Consider the following 23,455-nt stretch of genomic DNA (forward strand, 5'->3'; position numbering starts at 1 on the left):
CATAACTTGAGATAAGGAAATTCTGGAGGAAGAAAGAGAGAGAGAGAGAAGAATCTAGAAAGAGAGGAGGTTCTACTCTAGTTCCGGTCCTAGTTAATAAAAAAGAAGAGGAAGTTCTACTCAAATTTCTATTTAATCAGGTACGGGGGAAAAGAGGGTTATTTATATGTAAAATACATGAGGGTATTGGGTAGAATTTCTTAGAATAACGTTTGATTTATGTGAATGGACGGCCAAGCCTCCTATTGATTTAAAATTTGGAATTTATGTGAATGGACGGCCAAGCCTCCTATTAATTTCTAATTTGGAATAATTAGGAATTTTACTGTTATTCTATTAACTTTTATGTTAATGAAAGTTAATTGCTATATTACTTGTAAGAATGAAGAATATTGATATAATATGCTTGAGGGGTATGTAGATCTTACTTTGTTAAGTTTATTTGTTATATGGAATTATACATGTGTTATAAATTTGATGAGATGTTGTATGGTTGTGATATGATTGTGATTGTGATGTCTCACATCGATGGCTAGTATGGCACGGCTCTGTATAAGTGGTGTTACAGGGAAGGCGTGACCCTAGCATGGTGTGAGATGAGAAAAACAGTTAACACCACCACTTATGTCAGTTATGGCAGCCCTGACATAGGGTTAATTGCAAGAGATTGTATTGATTGTAATGTGATTGTTGTTACTCACACTAAAGGATTAAGGATGATACGAACCCTGTGTGGTGGATACTTCAGGGACGAGCGTACTCCTCGTAAATCAGGGATGATACGAACCTTGGGTAGGTGATGCTTCAGGGACGAGCGTACCCCTGATATGGTGTGAGTAAGGGAGGCAATTAACCTGTATCACTTGTGTCAGATGTGGCGAGGTCTTGGCATAGTGTTAATTGTGATATTGATGGACATGAAAAATGATTTTATGATTGTGAAAGTGACATGTATAATGGTTTGTGAAATGGTTGAATATTTGATAATTAAATCTATATACGTTTATATGAAATAAACAAGTTGTTATAATAAATTATACTGTGATGTGTTTGTATGTGTTTTGCATATAGATAATTTTTCTTTTCTCACCGTATAAATTGTGGATATTTTTAGGTGGAGAGGATCCAGCTGCAATTGGTATATAGTATGTCAGCAGTTTTAATTGGGAAAATGCTCTGATAGTGTGACATCGGGGCAGAGGATTTCTAGTTTAAGATATTTATGAAAATTCTGTAATATTATTTTGAAAACAATTTTAGAAACTCTTGTATTTTAGGTTTGATATTTCTATTAATGTGGTGTATTGAATTTTTGTTATGTGAACCCTTTTACCAATTTCAAAAGTTTATTTTCTTTAATTTTGTTACATTATTTCGATATATGTTTTGGGGTAGTAAGGGTGTCACATTTAGTGGTATCAGAGCAGGTCGATTCAATCGGCCGTGAGTTATGAGTCTATTGTGCTTGTTTGATAAATGAATGTTGTAGTAAATTGATTGTTGAACATATTGATTTGTTAAAACGACAATTGATTAAAATTGTTGTTCTTAAAGCATAATTGTTAATTTTTCTGGGAGGACAGAAAAACAATGGCAGGAGGTAGAAATGATCTTGCAATCGCCGACGCTCTGCAAGCAATGGCTCAGGCTCTTGGTAATTTGAACCAACGACCAGAAGTTGATTGGCTAGAAAGATTCCAGCGAAATAATCCACCAAGTTTTCGTGGAGGCTATAATCCTGACGGAGCTGCTGACTGGATATTTGAAATTGAAAAGATATTCCAAGTCATGGGATGTCCTGTGACGCAGAAGGTGACTTTGGCTACCTTCATGCTCTCTGGAGAAGCTGGTATCTGGTGGCAAAGTACTTGGCAAAGAATAATAGCCATAGGAACCCAAGTAAGTTGGGATTCTTTCAAGCGGTTATTCTTGGAAAAATATTTTCCCCGAGATGTAAGACACAAGAAACAGGTAGAATTTCTTGAGTTAAAACAAGGAAAAGATTCGGTGGCCGAGTACGTGACTAAGTTTGAAGATTTGGTGAGATTCTGCCCTATGTACGACGGTGTGGGCAATGAGGAGGACAAATGCGTAAAGTTTGTGAGCGGTCTTCGCCCAGAGATTAAACAAGTGTTCAATTATCAAGGGATCACGCACTACCATGAATTGGTAAACAAGTGTAGAGTTTATGATGAGGACAACCAAGCTAGGGTAACTCATTATAAAAGTGGAGGACCAATGAGAAATAATAAGTTTGGTTCATCCAATAAAGGTAAACCTTATAACAAGCCTGCTGGAAATTCGAATACTAAAGTGAATAATCAGGACTTTGTGCAAGGAAACCAAGCTAGCCAACTTTCTGGAGGTGGAAATCGGAGTATTGTTCCACACAAAAACTGCTATAACTGTGGAAAGTCAGGTCATAGAGCAGCTGAGTGTCGGATGCAAAAGGTACTGATATGCTTCAAATGCAAAGCAGAAGGACACAAGGCTAGTGAATGTCCTCAGAATAGGAAAGAAACAACAGAGATTGAAGGGAACGCTAACAAACCTCGAACCACAGGAAGAGTATTTGCTTTGAGTGGTGCTGAAGCTACTCAATCCGAGGACTTAATTCAGGGTATGTGTTTCATTAATGGAACTCCTTTAACCGTTTTATATGATTCTGGTGCAACTCACTCTTTTATATCACACGCATGTGTGTCTAAGTTAAAATTACCTGTCTCTTCCTTATCTTTTGAGTTAATTGTCGAAACACCCACTAATGGTTCTGTAATTACTTCTGATGTCTGTCCAAAATGTCCTCTAACTATTGAAGGTAGAGATTTCCTGGTTGACTTAATTTGTTTACCTCTAAGTCAACTAGATGTTATTCTGGGTATGGACTGGTTATCTTCCAATCATGTCCTTTTGAACTGTGCTTGTAAATCTATTGTTTTTGGTGAACCTGTTGAAAAAGTGAGTAAGGATTATTTGACTGCCAACCAAGTTAAGGTGTCTATGCAAGCGGATGCCCAAGTGTACATGTTGTTAGCTTCTTTAAATTCTGAGAAAAATGTTTCAGTAAATGAACTGCCTGTTGTATGTGACTTTTCGGATGTCTTCTCTGAGGTGTCTAGCTTACCACCTAGAAGAGAAGTAGAATTTTCCATAGATTTAGTTCCAGGAGCAGGACCTATTTCTATTGCACCTTATAGGATGTCACCCATAGAGTTAGTGGAACTGAAAAAGCAAATAGAAGAATTGTTGGAGAAGGGGTTTGTGAGACCTAGTGTATCACCTTGGGGAGCACCCGTACTCTTAGTCAAAAAGAAAGATGGTAGCATGAGATTGTGTGTGGATTATCGCCAGTTGAACAAAGTGACCATTAAGAACAAATATCCATTGCCTAGGATAGATGATCTTATGGATCAGTTGGCAGGTGCTTGTGTGTTTAGTAAGATTGATCTTAGATCAGGATACCACCAGATTAGGGTTAAGGAAGAAGATGTACCTAAGACAGCCTTTAGAACTCGCTATGGACACTATGAGTATCTAGTAATGCCTTTCGGTGTGACAAATGCTCCTGCAATTTTTATGGACTACATGAACCGGATTCTTCATCCATACTTGGATAAATTTGTAGTTGTCTTTATAGATGACATACTAGTTTATTCCAAGACTAAAGAGGAGCATGAGGAACACTTAAGGGTAGTACTACAAACTCTCAGGGAGAAACAACTTTATGCTAAGTTGTCCAAGTGTGATTTTTGGCTAGAGGAGGTGAGTTTCTTAGGACATGTAATTTCAAGTGGAGGAATAGCAGTGGATCCATCTAAGGTTGAGGCTGTGCTTAATTGGGAGACACCTAAGTCAGTTAGTGAGATTAGGAGTTTCCTTGGATTAGCTGGATATTATAGGAGATTCATAGAGGGATTCTCTAAGTTAGCATTACCTTTGACAAATTTGACTAGGAAAGGGGTTGTGTTTGTTTGGGATAGTAAATGTGAAGATAGTTTCCGAACCCTTAAGGAAAAATTGACTAGTGCACCTGTTTTAGTATTGCCTGATCTTAGTAAGACTTTTGTGGTTTACTGTGACGCTTCTAAGATGGGTTTGGGTGGTGTATTAATGCAAGAGGGTAGGGTTGTATCTTATGCATCCAGACAATTGAAGGTACATGAGAGGAATTACCCCACCCATGATCTTGAATTAGCAGCTGTGGTATTCACACTTAAGATTTGGAGACATTATTTGTATGGTTCAAAATTTGAGGTGTTTAGTGATCATAAGAGTCTTAGGTATTTATTTGACCAAAAAGAATTAAATATGAGGCAAAGGAGATGGTTGGAATTCCTTAAAGACTATGATTTTGATCTTAATTATCATCCAGGAAAAGCTAATGTGGTAGCTGATGCCTTGAGTAGAAAATCTTTGCATTTGTCTTCTCTTATGATTAGAGAGATGGATCTTTTGACACAATTTAGAGACTTGAGTCTGACTTGTGAAGTGAACCATAATAGTGTAAGACTAGGTATGACTCGGGTGACTAGTGAGTTGTTGGGGGAAATTAGAGAAGCACAGTTAATGGATTCATTTCTAGAGGCTAGACGAAAGGATATAGGACAAGAGATTGGAGAAGAATTTACCTTGGGTGCAGATGGAGTGGTAAGATTTAAAGATCGAGTATGTGTGCCTAGTAACCCTACACTTAAACGACTGATACTAGAGGAAGGTCATAAGAGCAAGCTTAGTTTTCATCCAGGAGCAACTAAGATGTATCAAGACCTAAGGAAGATATTCTGGTGGCCTAGGATGAAGAAAGATATAGCTGAATTTGTGAGTGCCTGTCTAGTATGTCAGAAGGCTAAGATAGAGCATCAAAAACCTTCAGGACTACTTCAGCCTTTGAGTATACCCGAGTGGAAGTGGGATAGCATTTCTATGGACTTTGTAGTTGCTTTGCCTAGGACTAGGAAAGGGCATGATTCCATTTGGGTTATAGTTGATAGGTTGACCAAGAGTGCACATTTTCTACCTATTAACATTAGGCATTCTCTAGAGAAATTGGCTAGATTGTACATTGATGAAATTGTGAGATTGCATGGGATACCATCTAGCATAATTTCAGACAGAGACCCTAGATTCACCTCTAGATTTTGGGAGAGCCTACAACAAGCCTTGGGAACCCAACTGAGACTTAGTTCAGCATATCATCCTCAAACTGATGGTCAGACTGAGAGGACTATTCAGTCTTTAGAGGATTTGCTTAGAGCCTGTGTTTTGGAACAAGGAGGAAGTTGGGATAGCCTTTTACCTTTGATAGAGTTTACCTATAATAATAGTTACCACTCTAGCATAGGTATGGCACCCTATGAAGCCTTGTATGGTAGGAAGTGTAGAACTCCTTTGTGTTGGAGTGAGCCTGGAGACAATGTCATCTTAGGACCTGAGATTGTGCAACAAACTACTGAAAAAGTTAAATTGATACAGGATAGGATGAGGACAGCTCAGAGTAGACAGAAAAGTTATGCTGACAGAAGAAGAAAGGATTTAGAATTTCAAGAAGGTGACCATGTATTCTTGAAAGTCACTCCGTGGACTGGGGTTGGCAGGGCATTAAAATCCAGAAAACTTACTCCTCGATTTATTGGTCCTTTTCAAATTCTTAAAAGAGTCGGCAATGTTGCCTACCAAATTGCTTTGCCTCCTAATTTGTCAAATCTTCATGATGTCTTTCACATTTCTCAACTTCGAAAATATATCCACGATCCTTCGCATGTGATTGAGTCGGATCATATTGAGGTTAAGGAGAACTTGACGGTGGAAGCTACCCCGATAAGAGTCGAGGATCGAATGGTAAAGCAACTTAGGGGTAAAGAAATTCCTTTGGTAAAGGTTATTTGGGGAGGAGCTATACCTGAAAGTGCTACTTGGGAATTAGAGGAAAAGATGAAAGCTTCATATCCATTTTTATTTGCATCAGGTAATTTCGGGGACGAAATTTCTAAAAGGAGGGGAGTAATGTAACATCCTAAAATTTTATTTTTATGTATTGGGATTGTTAAAAGGATTATCATATTTTTTTTATATGTATTTTACTATTTATGTATACGTATTTTACTATTCACGTATACGTATTTTTGAATAGTAATATATGTATTTTTGAACAGTAAATCCGTGGACGAACAGTAATCTCGTGAATGCACAGTATTTTACTATTAATATTATTTTAATGAATAGTGCATAGTAAATATAATATTATTTTAATCTGCATAGTAATTCCAGAATTTCTATAAATAGAGGCTAGGGGTTGAAGGAAATTCATAACTTGAGATAAGGAAATTCTGGAGGAAGAAAGAGAGAGAGAGAGAAGAATCTAGAAAGAGAGGAGGTTCTACTCTAGTTCCGGTCCTAGTTAATAAAAAAGAAGAGGAAGTTCTACTCAAATTTCTATTTAATCAGGTACGGGGGAAAAGAGGGTTATTTATATGTAAAATACATGAGGGTATTGGGTAGAATTTCTTAGAATAACGTTTGATTTATGTGAATGGACGGCCAAGCCTCCTATTGATTTAAAATTTGGAATTTATGTGAATGGACGGCCAAGCCTCCTATTAATTTCTAATTTGGAATAATTAGGAATTTTACTGTTATTCTATTAACTTTTATGTTAATGAAAGTTAATTGCTATATTACTTGTAAGAATGAAGAATATTGATATAATATGCTTGAGGGGTATGTAGATCTTACTTTGTTAAGTTTATTTGTTATATGGAATTATACATGTGTTATAAATTTGATGAGATGTTGTATGGTTGTGATATGATTGTGATTGTGATGTCTCACATCGATGGCTAGTATGGCACGGCTCTGTATAAGTGGTGTTACAGGGAAGGCGTGACCCTAGCATGGTGTGAGATGAGAAAAACAGTTAACACCACCACTTATGTCAGTTATGGCAGCCCTGACATAGGGTTAATTGCAAGAGATTGTATTGATTGTAATGTGATTGTTGTTACTCACACTAAAGGATTAAGGATGATACGAACCCTGTGTGGTGGATACTTCAGGGACGAGCGTACTCCTCGTAAATCAGGGATGATACGAACCTTGGGTAGGTGATGCTTCAGGGACGAGCGTACCCCTGGTATGGTGTGAGTAAGGGAGGCAATTAACCTGTATCACTTGTGTCAGATGTGGCGAGGTCTTAGCATAGTGTTAATTGTGATATTGATGGACATGAAAAATGATTTTATGATTGTGAAAGTGACATGTATAATGGTTTGTGAAATGGTTGAATATTTGATAATTAAATCTATATACGTTTATATGAAATAAACAAGTTGTTATAATAAATTATACTGTGATGTGTTTGTATGTGTTTTGCATATAGATAATTTTTCTTTTCTCACCGTATAAATTGTGGATATTTTTAGGTGGAGAGGATCCAGCTGCAATTGGTATATAGTATGTCAGCAGTTTTAATTGGGAAAATGCTCTGATAGTGTGACATCGGGGCAGAGGATTTCTAGTTTAAGATATTTATGAAAATTCTGTAATATTATTTTGAAAACAATTTTAGAAACTCTTGTATTTTAGGTTTGATATTTCTATTAATGTGGTGTATTGAATTTTTGTTATGTGAACCCTTTTACCAATTTCAAAAGTTTATTTTCTTTAATTTTGTTACATTATTTCGATATATGTTTTGGGGTAGTAAGGGTGTCACATACATAATGGTGTTGGCAATATAATTGTTGTTACTTCTATACTTGTTATATGGTTATTCTTTTTAACACTAGCTTATCCTTGCATGTTTTCTTGTGGTTGAATTACGATGATCATATTTATATGGGAGTAGAGTAGAGATAGGTTAGAGGTGGAGTTTTGTGAGGTCATGTTGGTGATGGAAGTGTTGATCTTTTGAGTTACCCAATGTAGTTAATTTAGTGGTGTTGCTTGGCTGACAACTTGGGGTTATTATTTTTAGTAATAAATCATTGTACATATTTGGATACTTGTATAGTTATTCTATTACTTTAGTGTTTTTTTTTAAATTCCTTTACACATACACATTTTATTGTGCATATATTCAAATATTGTTCCAATATTAATCCAATTTAGTTAAATTTTTTTTCACTTCAAATAGCTGAATTGTAAAGTGTGATGACTTGTCGGGTTTTACAAATTTAAATCTATATAGTGAAGTATAATATGATTTTCAAACTTTATAAAAATTTATAAACTTGATCTATAAATTAAAATTTTTTAATTTAATGGTTGAATTGTTAAAATTTAATATAGGACATGAACTATTAAGTGAAGTAAGTCTATCAAGACTTACTCTTTGAGTAAGTGGATTTCTTTCCATGATTAATATACAACTATATATAATTATATATACAAAATGTTATTAATTATGTAATTAAAGGACATGGATTTTTTTTTGTTTGTTAAAGTAAAAAGGTATTATTATTATGGGAGGTAGCTAGTATAAGATGTATAATGACATCAAAAATAAAGTTTATACAAACTGCACACACAAAATTCAAATTGTACTAAGAGAATAATCATAATTTATAACAATCTATCAAATTCTTACACTTTACAACTCAACATCTAAGTAGCAAAAAATAAAAATCTAATTACTTATAATTAACATGTAAACATGTCCTAAATGGATTCCACATAAAATCTAGAGGAGACAACTTAAAAAATAACTACCTATTTAGAAACTAACTTATTGAAGGGTTCTCAACTTGGATTCTCAAAGTACTACAACTTATACAATGAGATATTTAAATTTTTAAAATAATTTTGCTTTCCTCTAATTTTTATGTATATCAACTAAGACATGTAATTTCACCACATGCCTAACAATTTTACAACTTAATCAACTATAAGCATCATACAACTCTACAACTTACTCAACATTCAATCAACTATCAACTTACAGCTCTAACAACATGAAACGTCATGATTCATATAGGGGAATCATCATACTTCAACATTTATATAACTTAGAGCTTCACATTTTATTTCAGCACCTCATGTCCGACACCATTTTTCCCACGCCCTACGTCAATTGAGGTAGAGAGCCTCTGATTCACCCATGCCCAACGTCAATCCACCTACGTCCCACATGAATGAGGTAGAGACTGAGTCAATAATGTCTAGCGTGCCTAAACTCATGTCTGACCTCATTTCAGTTAAAGAATCTCTGCCTAAGTGACGCTCGACATCATAATATTGATATTCAGTGCCGTCTAGGCATAGATCATCTGTTTTGATCATGCCTAATGCCACTCATCTTGGGTCCGACGTCACCATGTCAAAGAGCTCCTTGAGTGCTCACACCTAATACCTCTCATTATTATACTTAACGCTATCAATCTTTTGCCCGACGTAATCAGGATAGAGAATCCCTAACTTAAGTCACGTTTCACATCATGAAGGGATGTTTAACGTGATAAGATTTCTTAAAATAACAAAATCTCATTAATCCACTTGAAACTCAAAAAGTAACCGACATACAACATGTACGCAAATTGTATATAAAATGGTTAGTTTCTCTTTTTCTGAAATATAATATGATTGATCGAAGAGTAACTCACAAAATATAATTGCTTAAAATACCTCTCTTTCACTCTCTTAATCACTTCATTGACTTCTATAATGGTGAAACTTATTTAACAATTATACACTCCCGATAAATTTGGCCCAAGTGGCTCATGTGGCAGCAGTCCTTGAAGTATATATATATATATATATATATACAAGCACAAAGTGTTTATAACAAATAATTTTGGTCTAGCAAAAGATGATTGAGTCAACAGCAAATAATATTTGGTTAATGATACAGGCAATTGGATGGAACCAATTTAATTTGAAGAAATGAAGAGTCGCATTTAAAGCATAATCTTTTAAACGATATCAGAGAACCTTTCACATAGAGATAGAGAATAAAGATAAATGGTGACAAGGTGTCTAAATCCTTAGAGTGGTCCCAAAATAGCCCAATTTCTTTCCTTTAATCAGCAAATTAAGAAATCCTGGAGTGTTTTTGACGTAAGAAAAACATCTTATACCATATATTAATATGTTCCACTTCTATCATAAATGTTAAAAATATTGTTAAAGTAAAAATAATAATAATCCCATATAACTGATATACTCGTTCAAAGTATAAAGCAAAAAACTTTTTTTTAACACATGAGAATCTCTCTCATCAAACTAGAAGAGACCGAAGACTCAATAAAGCAAAATATTTTTTTATTCTACTTACCCATGAGAGTCTTCTTCATCATGGCCTTGGAGAAAAATTTATACCGTCCTAACTCCTACCATAGATTTGACTCTTATCTACTTCGATTTTCTATCCCCTATTTTTGTTTTCCATATAATAAGTCGTCTCATAAACCAATATATTTTTCAGAAACTAGTCCTCCGTTAATCGATGACTTTGGTTAACTTGTAGGAGATAATTCTGTCCGTTCACAATTGCAATTTAGATGCCACTAGTAAAGAAAAAAACAAGTATACAAAACATTGAAGATCAGAAGATGCTATTTGGCTTATTCCAAAAAAATTATTGCCCATAATTTCTACTTGTAGATTCTTAAATGAAAACAACAATTCGGGTCATTTGAAGTAAGCGATGTAAAAGGTAAAAAGCAAGGAAGTTCTGATAAGAACAAGATTACTAGCTACTATCTAGCCAATAGGCATATTATAGACACATGAAATGGAAAATTGATCATTTTTAAGAACAGCGAAAACTTTGTTTAATTTTGGAAAAAGAATCTTGTTGTGCAAGTGAGCTGGGCCTAGGGTTTGAATTAATTTCCTTTTTAGCATGTACAATTCGTACAAAATTATGGGCAACGTTTGCATATTAAATTAAATTCATAGAAAGATGTTGTGGAATCCTAATCTATCGACCCAGGCTGGCCAGATACCTCTGAATTGCTGCGATCAACAACCATCACATGGCGCGTGGGACTCACGCGCTGGAGCAATTTCGATTTGGGCCAATCTCAACACGGTTCTGGAGATAAGGAATCCAATTGTGCAGTGGGCCCACTTTCGATATTGCCTCAGATTACGTCTGGAATATTGCACAGAGCAGAAAGATGCCTTTTTTCCTTTTTTGTTTCTGTTTTTTTCTCTCTTTTTTTATTATTGAAAAGGACAAGCTTTTACAACCGTTAGATTCCAGTTTTCTTCCACAGAATTAAGAATCTCTCTCACTCCACAAAATTCCCCTTTTTCCTGTATTAATTTATTGTTGTGATTTTAGTTAAGATTCACACCTTTGTTGCGATCGAATGTTTAATATAATGTGCATTGAATATGATAATAATATCTTATTCTTATCTTAAACATGCAGTTTGAATTGTTCGCTCCAGTTTCCCGCATCTCCACTGCTTTTGTCGGATGCTTACAATCAAAGAATCCACACCTGCAACTCATGGCAATTTTCATAAATACCCTCTTTACATTTTTATATTTTTCACTCTATTCCTCATTTACAAGAGTGAATTTTTTTTATTTTATATTTTACAGAAAGTTATTAAATAGGGTAAACGCAAAAGTTGGACACTTGTTGTTATTTAATCATATCGCACAGATATTTCAAGATAAATTGACAAACTTAATTTCCCATATTTTTTTAGTCCAGTATATCCAGAAAATATCCAAAGTTTTTAATATTTTACATTAACTTAACAGTGACGTCTATCATTTATGCAAGTCTTTCGATCGACTAGCTGTTTTTCTGTGTATATATATATTATGTTATTTGTATGAATTAATTTAGATAATACGAAATATCCATTTGTTTGTTGATAATTAATATTCGTTAAGAAACTTGACTAATTACTTAGTAAATTTCACTTTTTAAATATATTTTTTCTTTATATACAGAAGATTTAAATTTGAAACTTTATTTAAAAAATTATCTTAAATACCACTTGAATCAACTTTTGTTTTGAGTCATATTGATAAGTTTGATTAAGTTTATTATTTACAAATTCAAAATTTGGGTCGCCTTATGTACTCCAATATTTTCTTGTACAACCCTATATATGTTGACTCGTGACTAGTTTATATACTTGTTTTCCTTTTGAAGTACTTTTTAATTAAAAGTTATGCTTAAAAACATGTGAAATATTTAAAAAAAATTTCGAAAATTAAACATTAAACTTATTAAAGTACTCAGCATTTATTATAAATGGAAAGGAAAGCTTTAACATTAAACTGTATGGTAAAAATTACTTTATTACCTGAGATAAATTTACATGGGATAAGATAAGATGACCCTAATTAGTAAGTCAAATCCTTGTAGCAAATTTAATTAACAGGTTAAATTAATATAAGATATATATCTATGGTCAAGACGTACAGGGCCAAACATGATAGTATACATTGAATTCGTTAATGCACGTGCTTTTGGTGAATGGAATTAGAGTAAAAAGAATAAATAAAAAGTATCCTAGTTGAGCCGAAAGAGTCTAGTCTAATAAGTGAGCTTAATTCCATTTAAGATGTGTAGCCATAAAATAAGTAAACAGTAATGAATGGTGAAGTAAAATAATAGTACTAAAAGGAGGTGAGATATTAAAATTTCCAAGAATAGTGAAGAGCATAATGGTAATTGAATTGTTGGCGTAGCTTTGTTGTATTGCTTGGTTATTATTATGTTATGTTATTCTCTAAAGCGGTCAAAGGGGAATCCTTCTTCCAATGGAAGTAATGATAGCATGGAATTGAAAAGAAGGGGGTGTTGGATCATGAGTTGCAAGTGAGAACAAAATATTTGATTAGGTCAATTGAAGGAGGAAAAATAAAGGTGGAAGCAAAGTGGGAAATATGATTCTTGGTGACAAAGACAAGGGGCAGTGGTGGGTGGGGGGGTAACTTGACCTATTGGTTTGTGGAGGGTTAGCTAGTTGCCAACCAATCCTCCAAAGTTTGATGGCCAAAGCAAATTAAAGCATCCATCATCTATTTTCAGCAGATATTCCCAAACACAGGAATCCAAGAAATGGGATCTGTAACAGTTACTTGCCCATTTTTCATACTTTCTCTTCCTCTAACAAAGGTTTCACTTTCACACATCAAACTTCTATTTTTATTAAATTACCTTTATATCTCAGTCATTTGCATGTGAAAAAGCTCTTTGTATCGTGATATATATCAACAAGGCTTTATTAGGCAAATCACATAATTTTTCTCCCTCTCTAATTAATATATATATATATATATATATATATATATATATATATATATATAATTATCTTAAATATATAGTTACCAAAAAAAGGTGATAGTTATATTTCTTTAAAAGAATCCTAAATTGTTATTTTTAATCTTTTATTATTATGTGATATTTGTTAACTACTTATATGTTTCACAAAATGTTAAATAACCATCTTAGGTCATATCTTAAGATAGATAACTTGTGATATTATTTAAACATGTCATATTATTATGTTTAATGTTAATAACGAAAAATAATGACTTCAATATTTTAGAGGAATGAAAATAAATAAATAAAACATATTTTATGAGAATCAAATTTTTTTTTTTCATTTTTACATCAACCAAAAACAAGATTCTAAATTTGCTTAATTTTCAATAGTTAACTCTTTTATTTTATCACAATACAAATTATGAATCATAAATCTAAAATATATATAATTTATATATTTTAGAAATATTTATTTATTATAAATTCTAATTACAACATAATTTATATTTCAAAATATTTATGTATTATGAATTTAAATTTTGAAAAATAAACAATTATCCTGCTAAAAATTAGTGTAACTAATTAAAATCTTATAATGAAAACTCTACAGTTATATTAAATCACTTGTCAGTTTTTTCCACACCAATAGCTTAAAATAAAATCTTCTTGAGTTTGCCTCTCAATAACCTTGCAGGTGCTATCAATTGCACCAAAATAACTAATAAAAGGCTAAATAAGATTATTTTTTTTAATCTGTATCAACACCATCCATTTCACATTAAAATATAACTTAGATGGATTGTTTTTTCTTTGTTGTGTATATAACTTATGTGAACACGATTCACTTTTATATATATATACATTTTTGTCTAGTTTGATAAGCTTCCCACATATATTATAATTTAGAGAGATTCCCGATTCGATGAATAGAAATTAAAGAGTGATTAATTAATATGGGGCGGTAGGCAATTTATGGAAGGTCATGTTCAACTTTTAGAATGGGTTCAACGAAGAGGGCAATTCGGTTTCACTTTCATGAAGCCCAACTTGTTTTGATTAGATCCATAGAACATAAGATACCTTATATAAGAGCTTTAGACAAATTCCCACATCCAACTACCAAAATAAGAGAATCTTTCACGTGATGACAAGCTCGTATTCATGGGTTCATCGCATTTGTGTCAGTCCTTCGTCAAGGCATCTATTTGTCCCCAATCCATGTGATAATAATAACAACGGCCTGGATTTTTCCCCCTTTCTCATCGAATCTTTTACTCTAATAATCACTCTTATATACTACATATTCAACACTTTCTCACCCTGTTTTGAGTTTCCTCGCCTTGTCTTCTTTTATGGATTGTTTTCTTTTCTTTTTCATATTGTTACTATTATTATTATTGCTCCTCCACTTATTCTCCTCTGTCACACACACACAATACATCATCATTCATCATTAGGGGTCACCTTTTCTAGCACGTTAAATTTGTAACGCTTCATAGAGAATCTCTGCCTAGATCAATTGATGTGAAATTATTCTAATTAAAACACTAGTTGTATTAAGTGAAAAGAAACTGTGTTATTGTGGGTGAAAATTAGGAAATTGTAGTTGGGAAAGTTTGATTGCCATGGAAAATGCAGAGGATAATTATGAGGAATGAATTTTACGCTTGATCTGTTGCTTCATGCGCATAAGCAACAGTATAATGATAAGTCTTGTTATTCTGACTAACATGGTGCACTGAGAGGAAAAGGGTCGCTTTCGAGTTCAAGAATTTGCATTATAGCTTGGATCCATGAGAAGAGTATTCCAGACTCCCATATCTACTTCGGTTGTTGCTTTCGGACAAATTCAACCATTATAATTTACAGAACCATGTAGCTTTTTAAGATAACAGTAAAATCAATTGCCACCTGCATGCGTTTGCACACACACATCAATAAGGGTGCTCCACATATACTTATTGGTTGCATAAATACTTTCTATATTTCCTATTCTTTTCTCTTCACTGACCCAACATGCCAAAGCAAAAAAATCATCTAAACTAAAACTTTGGGATATTTATAGATCAATTAGCAATAAAAGACGACAAATAAATAATATTCAAAGTGTGCAATATATATATATAGGGACGTTCCACTTTTCTTTTTCTTCTGTTTACCAAGCACACATTCCACGCTCTCAAACAATTGGAAACACGCATGAAAAAGCATTAAGAGCGATAGGGGAAAAAGTGTGCATTAGAGGAAATAAAAATATTTAGTTTAAATAAAAATATTTTTGGTGAATATTGAAGATGGTAGTAATAGTTATGTAGAAAATTATGGATATTTAAGATATTTGGGAGAAAAAGAAAAGAAGGAAAGGTGGGTGCAATTGGAGGAGCGTGGCGTGACATGACGGTGGCAAATGATGAGAGAGAAGAGAGAAGAGAAAAGGAGAATCGGTTCGCCGCATACGAAACGGCGGTGCTTTTAGCACAAGTGGGGACCACTTTCTATTAAGAGATTCCTCTTCCTATTTGGACCATCACTAATGTCTCTTATTCCTCCCTAATTTTCTCATTTTTTTTAAACCCAAACCCTAATTTCACAACGCATTACCAACTTTTGTCTTTAATGAAAAATTAACAAAAATGCTTATGCCAAATAGTTAACACCTATATAGACTAATACGCACATGAATATGTTTAGACAAGTTTCTTTATAAGTATTTACTAAAAACTAAGAAAAAAATGAAATAGATTTTTAAAAATTAATTAAGTTATACACAATTTAAAAAAAAATTTTATAGAAAATTTAAAATTATCTAAATTTCCAAAAATAAATAATTTAACTTATGTACAAATTTTTTTTAACCTGTAACAATCTTTTTCCCTTTACATGTGTTTGTGGGAAAAAAAATTATTTAACATTAACAATATTTAATTGAATGGATAATCATTTAAAACTTTGTATTTTATCGTAATTTATGAATTTTTTTAATTTAACTATATTGTGGTTTCAAGTGGAATTGAATTTGAGCTTTGAAAACAATATACTTTATTTGTAGGTGGAAACACACTCTTTTTGTTTTACCCCGAATACTAACAAAAACTGATTTATTTAATATTTTTAAATAATTAAAATATTTGATAAACTGTACAAAATGTTTTTTTTCAGATAATACTTTTAATATAGTAAACCATATCCATGTTTTATTTACTACAAAAATGAAACCCACATATTGAATCCTCAATATATAGATAAACAACTAGTGTGCTTTCTTGTATTATGCACGATTTTATTTACATTTAATTTTTCGGTAACATTATGTACATTTAATTTAAACAAAAAAAAATTTCTATGTTAAAATAATATTAAATTTAAATAAAAAATATTTTAATATAAATCAGAACAACATTGAATGCATAAATTTATTAAGTTAAAAATTACTTAAATTAAAAAATTATTGTCCTTGTAACTTGTCTTTTATATCCATAGTTTTATTTTATTTTTAAATAATGATTCTTAATTATAATAATCACATATAAATATAATATTAATTAAATAAATATTATTAATAACTCTAAATCTTAATGTATTAAAATAGGTCTAAAAAGTAAAAATCACGTATAAGCAATATTATTATTTCTATAATGACACGTCTTTGTAGTAATTAATTAAAGAGTTTGTAGTCAATTCTTTTTTATTGAAAATCACTCCCCCTCTCCCAAAAAAAAAAAAATTAGCCAAATTCAATACACGTTATTTATTTATTGTCATTATTATAATAATTTTGATGAATAAAAAACTAACATTTGTATAAATATATGCATAATTTTAGTCACAATTTACTTGAAGTCTGAATTTATAATTTAAAGTAAACATAAGATATTCCTAATTATAGCTGATTAAAAGATAAACTTGTTTTTTATAGTCTATGTCTAAAAACTAGAGGTAAGTACATAATTAGTGAATAGTAAATGAATGTAATCATTCTGAGTTAATAAAGGAATGGTCATAAGTGGGATTAGCAAGACATGGATTCCTGCCACCAACTTTTACATTTGTTGTAAATCAAACTTAGTGTTTGACACTTTTACATTTTCAAAGCATTGAAGCATCGCACTATGCACTTTTTCTATTGACTACCAATTTACTTGAGAATCCTACCGTAATCTCTGACTTTGAACCCAAACGTTGTTTAAGTCAATTTAAGTATTTAACATTTCTGAAGATAGGAAAGCGTGTTACAATTATCGATTAAAAAATAAATTAATTATTGACATTGTAACGATGTTAAAGTTTATTTTATGTATTTATATCTTATTATAATTATAACTATTCATTTTTCAATCAATATATTATATACTTTATCATGTAAAGTGCATTCTCACGCTTTACAGAAATCAAATTCATATTAGAAATGGTTTTACTCAAATAGGATAATGCATTACATTGATCTCACATACACCTCTTCAATACCTCTCTTTTGACCTTTATATTAACATACTTTAATTGTTTGAAATGTGATGTATTATTATTTAAAATATATATTACACTGTATATGTGTGAGTATAATTTTTTTTTTAAAAAAAAATCCATTCCGTACCCCAATACAAGAATTTGGGCCTAAGCATTCCATGACGGTGATTTTTAGCTGGTTAGAAGGCCCATCTATTGCTACACCTTTTGTTTTTTCTTCATATCTTCAAAAAAAAAATTCTTTTTTCTTTTCGAAATATAAAAATTATTGAAATAAAAAGAGGAAAAAGAGGTTGTAAATAGAATTTTCTCCAGAGTCTAGATAGAGTCGCATTCAAATATAAAAAAGAAAGATATATTTAAAGTTTGTTAGAATAGTGGATTTGAACCTAACTCAACTCTACAAAACCGACTTGTAAGACCCCCTCATGCCCAATACTATTAGGTTTGGTACGTGGATAAATTGTGGGTGACCCTTTTTAATGATCTAGGATTAGCGGGACTTGAGTTTTTTTTTTTTTTTTCAATACACTCCCTTATGCCCATGACACATGTATCAATGATGGGTGGCCCATTTAAAATGGATCTAAATGGCTCTAATACCATGTTAGAATAGTAGATTTGAGCCTAACTCAATCATACAAAATCGGCTTGTAAGGTGAGGATTGTTTTCCACTTATATACTATTTAATTCAATTGTCTAATCTCTAGTCGATGTGGAACTTGAGTTTTTTCCAATAAAGTTTAACTGTGTTTTACGTCCTTATAAATATAATAATTTTTATGTTTAGTCTCAAATTTTATTTTTTAATTTATCAATATTTATCATCACTTGTATTAATTTCGAATGCGACCGTAAGAACCAAAAAAACAAAAGCATTTTATTTTATAATGATATTAAGAAAGACTAAAAACAAAATTCATTATGTATTACTATGACCTTAAAAAAGATATATTACATTTACATGGACGTAAAACTTGTTGCTAAATGGATAAATTATTGATATAAATTGCATTTACTAAAATATTAAAAGTTAATTATCCAATTAACCATTTTAACAAGTGAATTTTTCTTCTCCCATCTCAAAATTCTATTCCCCAAGCTCAGAAGAATACATGGACGCTGTTAAGTGTTAACCATTTTTAAATGTTTTTGCCTTAAGCAGGCCAATTTAGAACATGTTTGTATCATCGTCTAGTTTCATTCAACAACAAAGCTATAAGAGAGGGAAATCAAGGAATCGTCTACTAGGAGTATAGAGACAGTGTCTAATAGGTCCAGTGACACAGCCCAGCTAAGAAAGGCCCAAATGAATTGTTAAAAACATCGTACGTCTATCATTTTATCTTTTTAAAAATTTGTAAAAACTATAATGATAATAATAAAATTCAAATATTTTATATTTGTATATATTATTCAAATCTCTATCACTAGGTGTCTTAGTCTAAGTCTCCTTGTATTTAATTTTAATCTTAGGTTTTGGCCTTCTTTTTTGCAATTAATGAGAAATATATGTCCATTTTTATCTTTTATTTTTATCTTTTATAGATATTATTCATAGATAAGTTCATGGAAGAGTTTATATATCATCGTTGATTTGATTCATTATGCTTCCCAAATCTACGTGTAGCTTGATCGATGGTTTGTCAGCTTTCTAGTTGCAACAAGATGTTCATAATGAACAGCTTCACACACCATGAAGACTTGTTATGAATCCTTCATTGACGTAATTTCGAGGCTAGTTGAAAAGCTAACACCATACCAACATCTCCCATTAACGAAACCGTTTACCATGTTGGTGCCACCGGCTTAGTCCATCAACCTTCCCCTATTTTCCAAGGTACCTCTAAAGGCATTTTTCATGAAAACACTTCCACCATTTAACCAACAATTTTACACTCTTTTTCCCCCTACCATTCCTTCCTTTCCCACGCCTAATATGATTTAACTCCTAAAAATACAAGTTATTTCTTTTTAAGGGTTTACAATTTAGAGTTTAAAAGTGTTTTTATGCCTACAAGTCCTAATCATGAAACAAAAGACACCAAAGCTGTAACAAATTCACAGAGAAGGAAAAACAATGAAAGCATAGTAAGATGAGACTTGAATGCTAAAACTATACTATTAATCCTAAGTAAAATTTTATGTAAATGTTATATGAAATGCAATACATCAATTATTAGTGAAATTTTTAAGTTAAATTATACTTACTTATTAAAAGAGTTTAGTAATTTATTTAATTTTTTATAAAGATTTATAGAGAAATTTTTAAGCTAAATTATACTTACTTATTAAAAGAGTTTAGAAATTTATTTAAGTTTTTGTAATGATTTATAGACAAATCATTTAATTACTTACCAATAATAAGTTATATCCAGGGGATGGGACTAGTCTCTTATAATATGGTGAACCACAATTTAAATTCTTGATGAGAAATATTCACATTTAATGTCTAACGATAACTCAAATAAAATTGTCTATACAGAAAAATACTTGTAGAAAAAAAATTAAATACTTAATTAACATTCCTCAATTTTTTTTTCTCTTTTATCACAGCATATTGTAAATTATATTAATCACTTATCTCTCTTCTTTTCGTTTTTCTCTTGGTGTATATACACTAAAAGAGATATTCATAAATCTTTTTTCCTTTTCATGTTATTTTATTAACTTTTAACTTTTCTTTTATTTTTTATCAATATTATCTCATTAAAATGTTCTTTTAATTTATTTTACATTTATTATTTTGAATAACAATTAAGTATGTTTAATCTAGTTAAATAATTTATAAAATTTTAGCTTTCAACTTAATTAATTAACTTATTTGTTAATTTTATCAAACATACTTTACATATCATTTTCCTAAGTTTTTTTAAATAATCATATATTTAATAGAATTCTCTAAAAAATTAATAAAACTAAAATTTATAAAATTTATAATATGCACTATATATTAAATACAAATAACTTATATACAACTTAAAATAAAATTTGTAATATACACTATTTAAACTGTCTCGCAAACATTTTTATATATTTCTCTTTAATGTTTTTCTTTAATAAGAAAAATTTTAGAAATCCTTTTAATTTCTTATTTATTTTAATTTTTATTATCATATTTATTTATAAAATAGATTTTAATATTTTTATATAAATATAATGATGGATAATTAAAAATAATCTTTATGTCACAAAATAGATTGTTTATCATAAATCAAAAACATAATTTATATATTTAAAAATATTTATTTATATAGATTTTAAATATAATATATATATATATATAATTTATTATAAATATTTTAGTTATATATAATAAACATTTAGTCAAACATAAAATATTACTTACAATTAATTTTTTTTTTGTTCGTCTCTAGAGTATTCACCGCCGATAGCAGTGACTAGTCTTCTCGGAAGCACCTTTTTGGATTATTTTTTGGTTCATAAATCTAAATTATATTTTACAATTCAAAATTAATGTTATTAACATTTATTTTACTCAACCATAAAAAAAAAATAACGAGATACTAAGCTAAAGTAAACATTGATCCATGTTGGGGTATGATTGATTAGAGTTGATTATCGGGCGGTTCGAATCGGTTAAGAACTCAAAATTTTAAATCCATTGCAAACTGAAACACGAAAAATTGAAGCCAATTTCGATTGATTTTGATGCCCGATTTGGTTGGGTTCAAGTGTGCTAAGTGTGTGGGTTGCACAGGTGAGTTGTGGCGCATATGCTCCTCCTTCTGCACCACATGAGCAAAGGAGTTGGAACTATTGTTGATGAAGAGAACAAAGTTTCTCAAAGAAGTATTGAATGTGTTGCTCTAGTGAAAGGGAATATGTTATGACACTGTAACTAAAAGGGTCTCAAAAAGGCATGATCTTTTGAAACCATAACCAGTGGGAGGTGACTTTCATGTGGAGGATGAAAAATAAATTGACTTATCTTTGTATTTCGTGATCTGTTATAGCAATGGAGGGTGTATCATGAATTTTGAGAACCATTGTGAGTAGTAGAGGGTGGCTTTCATAATGAAAAATGAGAAATAAAAGATATAATGCTTTGACCCTTTCTGTTTATTTATTTAGTTATTTTTATATTGGGACCCACTTATGAATGAGTAGTGATAATAATAAATGTTACTTTTAAAATGGTTTACCAGAGCGAGAGAAGAAAACTCCAATGATTAAAAGTTGTTTAAATTATTTGGTTGTCAATCGGGTGCAGGTTATGATGGAATTTTTTTAAACCTGCACCTATTCGAATTTATCTGTTTGAAACCAATATTTACTTCCATTTTATTCGATTATCAACCATCACCCATCTGAACAACTATATTTTAGTTCAAGTTGGTCAATTTTCGAACAGTTTGGAAAAATTTGCTCAAGCCTACTAATGGAACCTCAATTGGTGAATGATAGTTGAATTCTCCATGGAAGTTCCTTGATCCCACTTTGTTCTTTTTTGATGTATTTCCAAGAAAAATGACAGAACAAGAATGGAAGAAGAGATTGAAGGGCATGCCAAAAACGTATAGTGAAGGAGAAGTAAGCATATAGTACTAATCCACAAGGAAGGTTTCCTTGTTGGAAGTGCTTAAGGAGATAATTTCTTCTAGAGCTGTCAAAACGGGTAACCCAGCCCGGCCCGGCCCGGCCCACTACGGGTTGAGCATTTGGTGGGCTAACCCAACCCGGCTCATTTATTAGTGAGCTCAAAAAAATTAAACCCGGCCCAGCCCACCACGAGTTGGTAAGTTAAACGGGTTGGCTCACCTAATTTTAAAAAAAAATGTAAAACCCTAAACCTTAAACTGAAAACAAACTAAATTGGCAAACTTCTCGCGATGGGCTCACGATGCATGCGAGGCTCGCGGTGCGCACGGTGGCTTGCGGTGGCTCGCAGTGGCTCTCGATGCGTGCAGCGACTCACGGTGCGCAGTGAGCGCGGTGCCTTGTTGTGCGGTGCGGTGGCAGCTATGCGGTGCAGTGTGGTGGCTGGTGCGGTCTGGTGGCAGCTATGGTGGCTGGTGAGGTCTGGTGGCAGCAATGGTGGCTGGTGCAGTGTGGTGGCTATTATGGTGGCTGATGCGGTGTGGAGGCAGCAACTATGTTGGCTGTGCGAGACTGAGGGTGAGAGTGCAGGCTGTATAGCTTTCTGAAGTTCAAATTAAAAAATGAAACCCTAATGGGCTGCATTGGCCCAATAAGTATAGATTTTTTTTTTACGGGTTGGTGGGTTAGCCCGGCTCACCACGGGTTCAACCTGGGTGAGCCGGGTTCAAAATTGGCCCGTACTAAAATTTTCAAATTTTTTTTTGCCCAACCTGGCTCGAACCCGTGGTGGGCCGGGTTGGCTCACCGGGCTGAGCCCATTTTGACAGCTCTATTTTCTTCTGAGGGACCTTAGAAAAAGAAAAAAGAACTCAAAGTATGAATGCTTATAAATTTCTAAAGTGGCCAAAAATTATAAGAGAAATGCTTAAATAGATCTAGTGAAACTTATGGAGCAACCTAGGTTAACCATAGTTCAAATGAACCATGGTAGTAACTAGGAAAATTAGTGCCAAAATTTGAATTCAAAATTTAAATTTGGCTGTGAGTTTCTCCCTCCCATGTGTACCCATGTGCTTTTAGATCTAGGAAGTTAAAACATGCATTAGAATATTGTCATTTAGGCTCCATTAGCATTTGAATTTGGTCATGCCATAGACACCTCCACATGGTAGGTCACATAGTGACTAAATTCA

General features: G+C 32.1%; 1 protein-coding gene across 1 annotated transcript; it reads left to right on the forward strand.

Annotated features, from left to right (window-relative positions):
• Positions 1-1,590: 1,590 nt before the first annotated feature.
• LOC145956424 (uncharacterized) lies at positions 1,591-15,736 on the forward strand. Its single transcript, XM_083072022.1, has 5 exons — positions 1,591-2,620; positions 3,173-3,257; positions 3,393-3,537; positions 3,661-3,855; positions 15,569-15,736. The coding sequence occupies exons 1-5, from the start codon at positions 1,591-1,593 to the stop codon at positions 15,734-15,736; spliced, it is 1,623 nt and encodes a 540-aa protein (XP_082928148.1).
• The last annotated feature ends 7,719 nt before the right edge of the window (positions 15,737-23,455 follow it).

This window comes from Cajanus cajan, chromosome 3 (assembly GCF_000230855.2).
Source record: "Cajanus cajan strain Asha chromosome 3, NIPB_CcT2T_4, whole genome shotgun sequence".
In the NCBI taxonomy this organism is placed as follows: Eukaryota; Viridiplantae; Streptophyta; class Magnoliopsida; order Fabales; family Fabaceae; genus Cajanus; species Cajanus cajan.